This window comes from Chlorocebus sabaeus, chromosome 24, assembly GCF_047675955.1.
Source record: "Chlorocebus sabaeus isolate Y175 chromosome 24, mChlSab1.0.hap1, whole genome shotgun sequence".
NCBI lineage: Eukaryota > Metazoa > Chordata > Mammalia > Primates > Cercopithecidae > Chlorocebus > Chlorocebus sabaeus.
In genome coordinates, this window is record NC_132927.1 from 82,921,221 (window position 1) to 82,934,202 (window position 12,982).

The following is a 12,982-nucleotide window of genomic DNA, read 5'->3' on the forward strand; positions in this document are numbered from 1 at the left end:
GATACTTCAAGGGAGGGAAAGATGAGAAGTGAATTCATGCGAATGGATTGGCCAAGTGTACACACTGAGCAGGCTATAGAAGGAGCTGCGGATATTCATATCGTGGGCAGGTGCTCATATCTAATAAGGAAACACACATGTTACATGCATTTCAGGTGCGCTTTGGGGTGAGCACTTAAGAATTAAGTGAATTACAGTCGGGCCCGGTACATCAAAAGGGCTTTGTACAGGGTCAGAAAGACACACAGTACACAGCCTTTGTAATCTGGCCAGGACAATCCATGGTCAGTGATCTCTTATCAGGAGAAAGTTACTGAAATCAGTCTCTTCTCCAATCGAAGCTGTATTTATGGCTTGTGGAACAAGCGCACAGTTATGCAGTGTCTGGAGTTCCATGAGCTGCAAATGTTTTAATATTGATTATCTCAGTACCAGTACTGGTTTAGCTGTTAAAGAGCTCTGTGGAAGTTACAACATAATCTGTGTTTTAAGTGTAGGGGTGAGTGACTTAATCCTTGCCTGGTGTAGCATTAGGTCTCATTTATTATTGGTATCTTATTGCCACAGAAAGTTTGTTCCATCAGTCTGATGATCTCTATTTCAACGTCTTTGTAGTTTTGGGGTCCTGGTTTCCCTGCAATTTCACTTATTCAGCAGATCCAAGAAATCATTGATAATCAATTTTCCATGCTTATATTCTTGTAAGAATGTGGGTGATGACTGACGTGCTCTTTACATATTAAAGCAGAAACCAGAAGTAGCTTCAGAGATCACCAGTGACCTGACACAAGCAGCAGGAGTCTCGTCTCATGAAGTATAAGTGGCACCACACAGATGCTGCTGAGCATGCAGGGACACAGAAGACACAGTGCAGGACACATATGAGATGCTTTTATGATTCTGGGGCTCCATCCAGGAAGTGGGAATCCAGATGGTCCTAGAGGGATGGACTCTTATCTCTCAGGTGACACTGTGTTTTGGAGGCTTATTTCCACTTCTGCACTGGATTCAGTAGCTGCACCTGGACCTGCACACCTGAAACAGAAACTCTCATTAATTAAGCACAAGACTCAACAATAATAAAACTGTCCCCAGGGAAGGTGCAGAGCAGGGTCCTCTGCTTTTGGGAACTTACAGCTGTGCACGGAGGGTCAGGAGTGTGAACCATTTCCTTCCACTCTCCCTGCCTGCTTCACAGACAACTGCAGGCAGGAGCTTTACATTGCTTTGTATCTAAAATATGTGATCGTTCTAGGGAAATGTAATACACAGATGAAGGAATGAGGAACCTACGCGAAATTAAAATCTAATACGTGAAATAAATATAAAGCACTATAAGACGTTATAATATAAAAGACAACAAACAAATACTAAAAACCTGTGTGTATATATGTGTGAGACAGTATTCTTGTAAATTAAATCATAATTTGCTTATAACGTCTTTCAAGTAGGTACAGAATCTTTGTCTTTGATTCCCACAAAGATGAAGAAGGATCTGGCACCAGGACTCCAGGGTCATGCTAGTGATTTCCCCTCCTGTCTCCTGAGGACACATTGCTTCCAACTCTGAGGATCAGGATGCTGACATTGACATGAGAAGAGAAAGTTGGATTTTCTGTGGGACAGACTGGTGTGAACATAATTTTCAAGCAAATAAGTTTATTCTACCATGAGAGACACTGGCATCATGCTGACTGTGTGTGTTGCTTTTGACATGAACATTATTGTTATTAGCAATATTGTTGGGTTCCCTGGAAAGTGATCAATTATCACAGAATGAACTTGAGTAGTTTTCATTTTAGTTTTTTCACACTTGCAGCTAAATCCACTGAGTGTTTGAGCCTGGACATTTCAGGTCATTGGTTACAAATGATGGAGTGGAAGTTTTCCTAGGAATTAGACGTGGTTCTGCTAAAGGATGACCAAGGATTTGGCCAGAAACTCCCCTCCTCATCTATCCCAGCACCTGCTCCTCAATGCACCCCTTCCTGCCTGAGTCCTGAGCATCTGTGGTCCTGGACAATGCATGTCTGGGGCATCTGCTTCCTACATGTGCATCCACAGGGCAGTCTGCTATCCCTAATTGTCGAGAGGGATCTAGGCCTGGATCCACCCAGGTGGCCCCACCCTGAGAACTGGGCTTCCTCCCAGCAAGGAGACAGGGTCAACTGAGTGCATCCACTTCACAGAAATCCTAGGAGGCAAATTCCGTCAAATCTTAATATGGTTTTGACATGCAATCCAGTAGTCATGCTTCTAGGTATTTCTCTATCTGACTTTAAATGTATGACCAGAAAGTACACATGAATAATCACAATAAGCTCATTCATATTTGTCAAAACTAGCAACACTCAAGAAGTTCTATAGGTGAGTAGATAAAGAATCAGTGGTAAATTGATAGAATAGTATTCAACAATTATAAACAAGAGCTATCAAACCATGAATATACATAAATGAATTTAAAATGCTTTTTTTTTTTTTTTTTTTTTTTGAGACGGAGTCTCGCTCTATCACTGAAGCTGGAGTGCAGTGGCCGGATCTCAGCTCACTGCAAGCTCCGCCTCCTGGGTTTGCGCCATTCTCCTGCCTCAGCCTCCCAAGTAGCTGGGACTACAGGCGCCCACCACCACGCCCGGCTAGTTTTTTGTATTTTTTTTTTTTTGGAAAAACGGGGTTTCACCATGTTAGCCAGGATGGTCTCGATTTCCTGACCTCGTGATGCGCATGTCTCGGCCTCCCAAAGTGCTGGGATTACAGGCGTGAGCCACCGCGCCCGGCCTAAAATGCATATTGTAAAGTGAAAGAAACAAGTATGAAAAAGCTACATAATATGCTATTTCATTTATTTTATATTCTGGAGAAATCCAAACATATAGATTAAATACATCTGTATTTGCAAAAAATTTATGGAGATGACGAGAATGGGTAAAAATAGATTTCAAAGGGTGATGAAATTATTATGTATAATATTGTAATGGTAGATACATGATATCATGAGTTTATTGAAATCTACAGTATAAAGATTTAATCCTAATTCACAAAAAAATATAAATAGGAAATTAGGAATTCCTGGATGGAATGCAGACTACATAGAAAATATCTAATGTCATTACAAATGTATGAAATCAAAAGTGCCAACTAGCTTCAGAAATTGTATAGTCAATAAGATAAAAGAATAAAGAAACTGCATGTCAGCACTGTACTCCAGTTGATGATGTTCTACAAAAGCAAACAGCTCACCCATTCTGGTTCCGCTATACAGAAATCCTGTAATTGGACACAAGGAACGGATGGTGTGTAGTGGGAGGAGGTTCCCCAAGGTTGGAGTGGGGGGGTTAGGGACAGGCATAGAAGGAAGGTGATAAACATTCATGAGGTATTAACTTAGGGTGGATATGTCAGTATGTTTGCAAATTTAGCATAATATGGGTACATAAACTGGATAAAAATAGTTTACAGTGTGTATGTATATGGGTGAATACACAAACATATACTTCCTAGATTCATTACCCGAGAGGTACCACAGGAAATGACAGCACAGTAATAAAAAATACACCCAGAATCAAGATTTGAGTTTGTAATACTATTCTATGAAAGGAGCCAGCATTTCTTGGAAAAATGGCTAATTCTAGGACTTGGAAAGAGAATATAGGAGAAAAGCCTACAAATTATTACGGTACCAGAAAATGAGAAAGGGTTCCAAAACAAAGAGTCACTCTTTTTGCATTTTTATTTTTCATTGGCAAATCTAGCTGGCAGTCTATCAATTATGTTTATATTTTGTTTGTTTTTATTTTTATAGAATCATGATGTGCATATGCAGTTTTGTAACATGGATGTATTTCATAATGGTGAGGCTTGGGCTTCTGATGTATCTATCACCCAAATAGTGAACACTGGAACCAACAGTTAATTTTTCAACACTCACTCCTCTCTCACACTCTTCTCTTTTGCAGTCCCCAGTTTCTATTAATTGCCTCTATGTCCATGTGTACCCACTGCTTACATTAAAATAATAAGAGAGAACAGGTGAAAGACACAATTTCATTTTTATAGCTGCAGAGTATTTCCTAGTTTATATATATTATATTTTATCTATATAACTGTCCATCGATAGGGAATTAAATTACATGACTTTTCTATTGGAAATAGTTCTGCAATAAACATAGGAGTGCAGAAAATTTTTTCTGCTTTTGAGAAATGTCTTCACTAACCCCTTAATGAAGTTATTTGCTTTTTCTAGTTGACTTAATTGAGTTGCTTGTTGATTCTATATATTAGCCCTTTAGAAGATGAATGGATTGCAAATATTTTCTACCATTCTGTAGGTTGTCTGTTCCACATGTTGATTATTTCTTTTTCTGTGCAGGAGATCTTGAATTTGTCCCATTTATCTATTGTTGTTTTCATTGCATTTGCTTCTGAAGCCTTAGTTTTATTTTATTTGCCTAGGCCAAAGTCCAGAAGACTTTTCCCTACATTTTCTTCAAGGATTTTTAGAGTTTTCATTTATACATTTAAATATTGAACCCATATTCAGTTAATTTTAGTCTATGGTTACATAGAAGTCTTGTTTTATTCCTATACACGTGACTCTCCAAGTTTCCCAGCACCACTTATTGAATAGAGGGTTGTGTCTGCAGTGTATATTTTTGTCAGTTTTGTCAAAGAACAGTTGTTGTAGATATTTGCATTTGTTTCTGGTTTCTTATTCTGTTTCATTGATCTGTTTTGTTGTTGTTGTTTGTTTGTTTTGTATTGGTATCATGCTGTCTTTCTTACTATATTTGTGTAGTATAATTTGAAGTCAGGGAATGTGGCATTTTCATCTTTGTTTTTATTTGCTTGAGATTGCCTTTACTATCCAGCCCCTTTTTTGGTTCTATATGAATTTTAAGAATTTTTTTTCTAAATATGTAATCAATTACATTGCTTACTTGTTAAAAATTGCGTTGAATCTGTATAATGCTTTTGGCAGAGTATTAGTCCATTTTGTATTGCTATAAATTAATACCTGAGGCCAAGTGATTTACAAAAAAAGAGGATTGTTTGGCTTACAGCTCTGCCGGCTGTGTGAGAAGCATGGCAGCAACATCTGCTTCTTGTGAGGGCCTCAGGAGGCTTACAATCATGGTGGGAGACAAAAGGGAAGCAGGCTGTGTCATGTGGTAAGAGGGGGAGGATGAGAGGGAAGGAGGGCTGCCAGACTCTTCAACAACCAGACCTCACAGTAGCTAATACAGAGTGAGTGAGAAAGTCCACTCAGCCTACCCAGGTCCTGCAGACCTGAGCCCTGACATTTAGACTACAGAAAACACATTCTCTGTTTCTAGGGAAGAGAAGAAGAAAGGGAATTTCAAAAATCAAGTCTACAGGGAAGGAAGATGGATTAGCAGAAAGAGGGTCAACTGAATCAATCTGAGTCAGATGTGCCCAGTTTTACAAGATGAGGGGGAATAGCTGTGAAAACCATCAGGTTTTAAGGACCCTGGTCCTGGGTGAGACTCTCCCTTGGCTCCCGACAGAACTCAAAGCCTGTTCTAATCAGAGATTCCCATGGAGGTCTCTGCCCTGAGTCTAACTAGAAAAAACTCCAGATTTCCCTGAGATTCCTCAGGACTCTCATCCTGTTGACCACGAAAGGCTTATTTTTGCCCCCAAAGTAAGTAACACTGTGGCTTTTGTGGAGGTGAGGATGTGTCCTAAAAAAAAAAAAAAAAAAAAAAACCAGAAACAAAAAGGAAAAAAAAAGTTTTCATTCAGAGACGTGAAATGTTAGTACAGATTGTAAATCTGGAGACGTTCCCTGTGGAAATTTGACAATGAGGAGCCGCAGACCATGACAGGAAGCCAGGCCTTGGCACCGGCTCCTGCCCCGGAGACAGCCCCGAGCTCAGTGTCCGGGCGCCCCCTGGTGGTCACGGGGACCCCTGCAGGGAGGTTTGTGTCCCGGGCGCCCCCTGGTGGTCACGGGGACCCCTGCAGGGAGGTTTGTGTCGCGGGCGCCCCCTGGTGGTCACGGGGACCCCTGCAGGGAGGTTTGTGTCTGGGCTCACACTGACCTCGCCTCACTGTGTCTCTAGTACAGTAATACACGGCCGTGTCCTCGGCTCTCAGGCTGTTCATTTGCAGAGACAGCGAGTTCTTGGCGTTGTCTCTGGAGATGGTGAATCGGCCCTTCACGGAGTCAGCGTAGTATGTGGTTTTACCAGTGTAACTAATGTATGAGACCCACTCCAGTCCCTTCCCTGGAGCCTGGCGGACCCAGCTCATGTCATAATCACCAAAGGTGAATCCAGAGGCTGCACAGGAGAGTCTCAGGGAACCCCCAGGCTGGACCAAGCCTCCCCCAGACTCCACCAGCTGCACCTCACACTGGACACCTGCAAACAAAGAGACATCCTGGTCAGAAACTGCCACGCAAATCCACTGTTTCTCTCACTCATATGCACATTCATTTAATCTCTCTAATTTTCCATGAATCACCTTCTAAAATAGCAACAAGGAAAACCCAGCTCAGCCCCAACTCCATGGTTAGTCCTCTGCGTTCAGTGCTAATCACCCCGTGGAAATGCCTTGGAATCCAGGGCTAAGGCTCCTCTCTCAGAGCTACAGGACCAGGGTTGGGTTGGTTTTCATCAGTAGAAGGAGGGCCCTATTTGCATGTCTCCTACTATATAATGAGCCCTCGGGTGGGACTCTTGAGGAGTAGGCTGTACCCAGATCAGAAGACAGTGCCCTGAGAAGTTTGCGGACAATGATGGTATTTGGAAAATACGCTGCCTTATTATGAAATTGTGCTGTGATAAACACTTTGCCTTGGTCACCCTATTTCATGTTTAAATATTCGTGTAAATTATGTTCTGTAGGAGTCAATATTTTCTCCATTTACAAATGTGGAAGTGAACCCACACATGGAGGGGGCTCTGTATGCATCTAGGAGCTCATGTATGGGATGAGTGAACCCCAGTATCTGACCCTGTGCTCCTCATCACTGGCTCTGACTGCTCCCTAAACCAACTTCAGTACAAAGCTGGATGTGCCCGGTGTGGTTTGAGAACCCACTTTCTGTAATAAGAGCATGTGCGATGTTGCTGCACTCCGGCACTCACCTGAAAATATGGGGAGAATTAGGATCCAGGCACATTAATTTTCAGGTACTTCTGATATTTAACATATTTTTCTGTCTTTCTATTACTCCTTCCTTAAGTTTCAATGTGTTGGCTTGTAATACATTTGATGAGCCTTAATCTAAAGATAATAAACTTCACATATTTAAAATGTCCAATTAATAAACATGATAAAAGTAATCATTATCAAGAAAGTTGACAAATGAATTCTTCTCAACATTTCCTCTTGTTCTGTTATATTCCTCCTCCTCTCCCCTTCCCTTCTTCTAGCATTTTCCCTGGTAACTACTGATCTTCATTACACTACTTTAGATAAATTTTTATTTATCAGAATTTATAAAAAGGGAGTAACATAGTATGTTTTCTTATTTGTTTGGCTTATTTTACTCAACATAAATACTTAGATGTTTTACGTGGTTGTTCTGTGTCTCAGGCATTAACTTATTATAAATGATGGGTAGTATTCCAGCGAACACATTTATCATACTTTGTTTCTCTAGTAAGCAGCGTAACAATATTTGCATTCTTTTATTACTCTGGGTTTTACTAAAAAATCTTCTACACAACTTGGAAATGGACATAGATGACTAATATAGTTACTTATTTTTTTTACAACAATGACATCAACAATAACAGATAAACAGAGAAGCTGGAATTTTGTAATTTTTTTTCTTTTTTTCTTTGAGATGGAGTCTCAGTCTGTCACCCAGGCTGGAGTGCGATGGCACGAACTGCAAACTCTGTCTCCTGGGTTCAAGGGATTCACTTGATTCAGCCTCCCGAGTATCTGGGATTACAGGTGTCTGCCACCACGTCAGGCTAATTTTTAAAATATATTTTTACTAGAGAGTTTCACCGTGTTGGCCAGGCTGGTCTCGAACTCCTGACCTCAGGTGATCTACCTGCCTCAACCTCCCAAAGTACTGGGATTACAGGCATAAGCCACCGCAAGGGGCCAATTAAAAAAAAAAAAAAAACTTTAGATACTTGAAGTTTTAAGGTAAACATCAAATGTGGAATCAAGAGGGAGGAAAGTTTTTGTAGAGGGTAAGAAAGGTAGGGTATGAGCTGAACTGAAGCAGAGTATGGCATTCAAAATGTCGTCTATCACAAGATATAAACACACATGTATAATGGATTGCTTGAAGTCAAGGGTGGAAAATGTGTTGTAGTGTGAATTTCTAAGGGACCACGGACTGAAGAGTTTTCCTATCCTCTTGACTTCCTTTTTGCAGACAGTCACAAAATCTTTCTGTCCCAACATGTGTGTCTGTGACACAATAGGAACCCATGAAATGTCAGAAAATCTCCCTTTATTCTATTGCTTTCCACCAATTTCACAATTGTCAGTTAAATAACATTTTAATCCACCCTAGGGAGCTGGACATGATTCTTTGGAGGAAGAAACAAGGTGAAGAGGCAAAGCCAAGCAGGAAAGAAAAACAACATTATCACTGGAGGATCTGAAGTCTCTGGTGGACACAGAAGAAAATACTTTGACTCTGACGTCCACTGCAAAATTTCAAATGTAACTCTGATAAGTTTCACAGACTCTTCCACAATAAAGGTCCGGCAAAGATAAAGTGTGGTCAAATACAGGTAGAAAATGCATAAAATCAAATAGCCAGTATCAACTGTCCAACCCAACATGTGTGGCTGTCAACAATGATTACATATATTAATGAGAAATACCAAAGTTGTAATAAACGAATGATCAGCATGAGATTTGTAAATGATGCAGATATTATAACTATTTAATTAAATAAGATAGGTAAAGGAACTATAATTAATATGTAAGAATCTCTTAAAGAAACTGTGGACATAATGTAGGACTAGACAGGGAACTGAGAGATGAAAACGCTAAGAAGGAATCAAATGGAAATGCAAACGAAATCAGAAGCAATGCAGTATAAACATTCAGCAAGCTTTGGGCACCCTCCTCAGCAGAGCTGGCTCAGCTTTTAAATGAAACCATGCACTTAAAATGTCACTAGATATTTCACAAAGTAAATTTCAGAGGAAAACAGAGTGAGGAAAGAAGCTAAACATTAATATCAAGAAGTATACTTTATGTACACTTTAAATCTGAAAAGGAGAAATTATCAATACAGAGAAAGTATTTGAAAAAATGATGGCTAAGAATGGTCCAAATTTTGTGAACGACACTGAACTACAGATCTGAGAATCACGGAGAACCCGAAGCAGAGTAAACAGAAACAGACACAGACACACATGCCACACACTCACCGTGGACACAGTGGTGCACAAGGAAAACCTCACACATCACACTCCACGCTCACGTTTGTCAACTTCATTATTTTTTTTACTTAGTTGTTTTAAAATTATTTGCATTTACAGTATTAAGTAGAAGTCTGAAATTAAAATATTTTAGTCTAATGGTAAGTCTGCCTACGCTTACCATGATCAAATAAACATTTTGGTGCAAATGAATGTAACTACGCTGTTAGGAAATTCACTATTTCAAATAAAAATGGTATTTTTTCCTGGCTCTGTGTTGAAGCATTTGTAATGCATGCCAATAAAATCCTTTTTAATTAAAGGGATTTTTTTTAAGTTGGCACATAATAGCTGTTTATATTTATGGGGTACAGTGTGATATTTCAATACATGTGTGCCATGTGGTATGAACAAGTCAGAACAATGAGCAAATTCGTGAATTCAGACACTAACATTTCTTTGTGTTGGTAGCATACAAAATCCTCTCTTCTGACTGCTTGTAAACATAAAATGTACGATATAGTGTTAGCTGTAGTCACCCTACTGCGCTGTAGGACACTAGAGTGTACCCCTCCTGTCTACCTGTAATTGTGCATTTGTTAACAAACCACTTCTTATCTCTCACTCTCCTCCCATTCCCGGCATCTCATAACCGCTACTCTCCTATTTACTTCTAGAATATCAACTTTTTAAAATTTCCACATAACACTGAGAAGGGCAGTATTTATTTTTCTGTGTCTGTCTTGTTTCACTCAACATAATGGTGTCCAGTTCCATCCATGTTTCTTAAAGTGGCAGAATTTCATTTTTAAGACTGAATAATATTCCATTGTGTAAATATATCACATTTTATTTATCTGTTCATTGTTGATGGGTGCATATGTTGATTTCATATCTAAGCTATTTTGATTAGTGCTGCAGTAAACATGGGTGTACATGTGTCTCTTCAATATTAGTTTTTTCTTTTAATTATTTAAATAGATATATACTCAGCAGTTGGAATGCTGAATTATGTGGTGGTTCTGTTTTTTCCCATGATGGCTGTACTAATTTGTATTTCCACCAGTGGCCTATAACAGTTTCCCTTTCTATGCATCCTGGTCAGCTTCTGTTACTTACTTACTTGCTTACTTATTTATTTAGTTAGTTAGTTTTGCATTTCTAACTTTCTAGCAAAGATGAGGATGAAAAGACACCTCATTGTGACTTTGCGTTTTCCTGAATATTAGTGATTTCTAGCAACAGATATATGTATATATACTAACATATCTATCTACCCTTTGCATGTCTTCTTTTGAGAGATGTTTATTCATGTTATTCACCCATTACTAATCACATTATTATTTGCAGTTGAGTTGAGTTTATTTTATATGCTTGATAGTAATCCCTTGTCATATGAATAGTTTTCAAATATTGTCTATCATCTGTAGGTTCTCTCTACACTCAATTGTTTCCTTTACTGTTCAGGTAAAACTTTCTTGATAGAACCTGGACAGGTGGCTGAGGTGCTGTGGGACACTGGAGGGGAACAGATGTACCCAATGTCCAGAACCAGGTGAGCTTTACTCACCATGTGGTTCTGAGTTTATGGTTTGAACAGATGCAAAATAGTTTGTCCAGGTCTTCTGGGGGGTAAAGAATTTGAAGGGAGGATGATATAACTTATTACTCAAGTAAATGAAAATGTCATAATTGTCCATATGTTCTTAAAGTGGAGTAGTTCAGCAGTGTGTGTTCATCCCCAGAAAAGAGAAAATTATGTCTGCTGTGAAAAGAATGTATAGATTTTGATATATATGGTTATTACTAATGACAATTGAGCCTGGGTACTAGGTCATGTCATAATGCTAGTGGGAAGACTTGGTAGAAGAGAAAGTGTCAACGCAACAAAAAAATGAAACATCAAAGATTTAAATGAAATGGTTTTGAATATTACTAGTAATGAACAGGCCAAGAAAATGCAGTTACCATGACCAGAAGAATAATTCGTGACAGCCTATGGGATTCATGTTGAGAAGATACAAAATGTCCACTTAATGGCTCATCACCCTCATATAATGGTTCAGAGAACAAGCTAAGAACAGAGTGTAACCTTAGAGCCAGTGGAGGCCAACATTTGAGAAGAGGGAGCGTCTGTGTTGGAATTGTGAGAAGTAGAAAACCTGAACTCTGCAGAGAAGCAGCAGTCATCAAAGGCAGTGCTGAGTTCACTTAAATACAGTAAAGACGGGTTTCTCTGCCCTCATTCAGTTTCTGCTCTCAATATGCTCTTGGAAACTCAGTTGTGAACATTGGGAATCTTCCTAAAACAATCACAGCAAGCAATTTTTCAAGGAAGAAAGAGGCAACAGTGTGAATATAATTACATTTAGGTTATAAAAATTAGTTATTGAAACCTCAATGTCAGTCTCTAGTAACTTATATCTTAAAAAGCTCAGCCTCATCAATGGAATCATCTTATCCTATCAGGGATGAGTGTCCATGTGGGCACGTGGTGCAGTCATGGAGACCGGGGAGACGATCTGTCCAGGCTTTCATGGTCCTTCAGAGGAGAATTGCAGAATCATCTCCTCCCCTATTCCCACCAATATTCACATCTGTGTGTGACCCTCACATCTGTGTGATCTGTGTGTGACACCTGCTGGGTGTATCGGTGTACAGTAGGGCAAAGAAACTACCTGCATACATGAACTGCTGCATTTTCCAGGCCTGGAGCCTCTCACGTCTAGGATTTGCATTTTATTAGGGATTTTCTGTGTTGTTTAGTCAGTTCAAATGCTCTTTTTATTTTTCTACTGAAATAGCCTCACATAATAATCCAGAGGCATAAAGATTAAAAATAAATTATTTGAAAATTAACCCTAGTTCCAGGTGAGGTCTTAGTTAGTTTGTGGTGATAGGGAGACAGGGAGAATCCTGGCTGGAAACTATGACTGTGCTTATAAATGCTTCATGCTAATAGGGAAGACCCTGTACACTCAAGACATTTAGACACTTCCACTGAGAACCTGGAGCTAATATTATTTGTTATGAGTTGTGCCTCAAAAGTAAAACTCTAGGTTAATGACTGTAAATTGCTGTAAGCTTTCGTTTAGCATATAGTCCTCTATATGATGTAAAATCAGCCCAGGTGGCAGAAGTGATTGTATTTATTAGAATTTCCAATTTGTCAGCATAGGAACTACACAGGTTTCAGGGCGGTGCATAACTTCGGGATGCTTTGTAAACAAAAGAGCGTCTCACATATTCTGGAACACTCACCAAAATGGGCAAGTTAGGGAACCCTTAGAAGCACTCTTATATCCCAGATTCCTGGCAAATGTAAAGATGGAAGTCGATGCAAAAAGAGGTGACACTGAAGCTAAGAAAACTGCCACACCAGGTCATATCCTCAGAAGAGAAAACTGCTGAGAGAGTCACAGATGTTATCACAAATATCAATGCTTAGCCCCTGATTTTAAACAAAAATGAATGAAAACATCTAGTTATTGACTTTGCTTAATTTGTGCCAGATTATTATGAATGAATGTTTGTGGTATTTTGACCTACATTTTATAGACAAATTGGTTATCAGATTAAACACAAACTTTGGGGAAACTTAGAAAAGACAGCAA

The 12,982-nt window shown here is 39.4% G+C and overlaps 1 pseudogene and 1 gene segment (V, D, J or C); both read right to left on the minus strand.

Moving 5' to 3' along the window:
* Nucleotides 1-12,982, minus strand: part of LOC103229827 (homer protein homolog 2-like) — a 150,101-nt pseudogene that overhangs the window by 38,235 nt on the left and 98,884 nt on the right.
* Nucleotides 5,738-6,590, minus strand: LOC103229841 (immunoglobulin heavy variable 3-48-like). The segment is given in 2 exon segments: nt 5,738-6,383; nt 6,487-6,590. Coding segments are annotated over 2 exon segments (462 nt in total).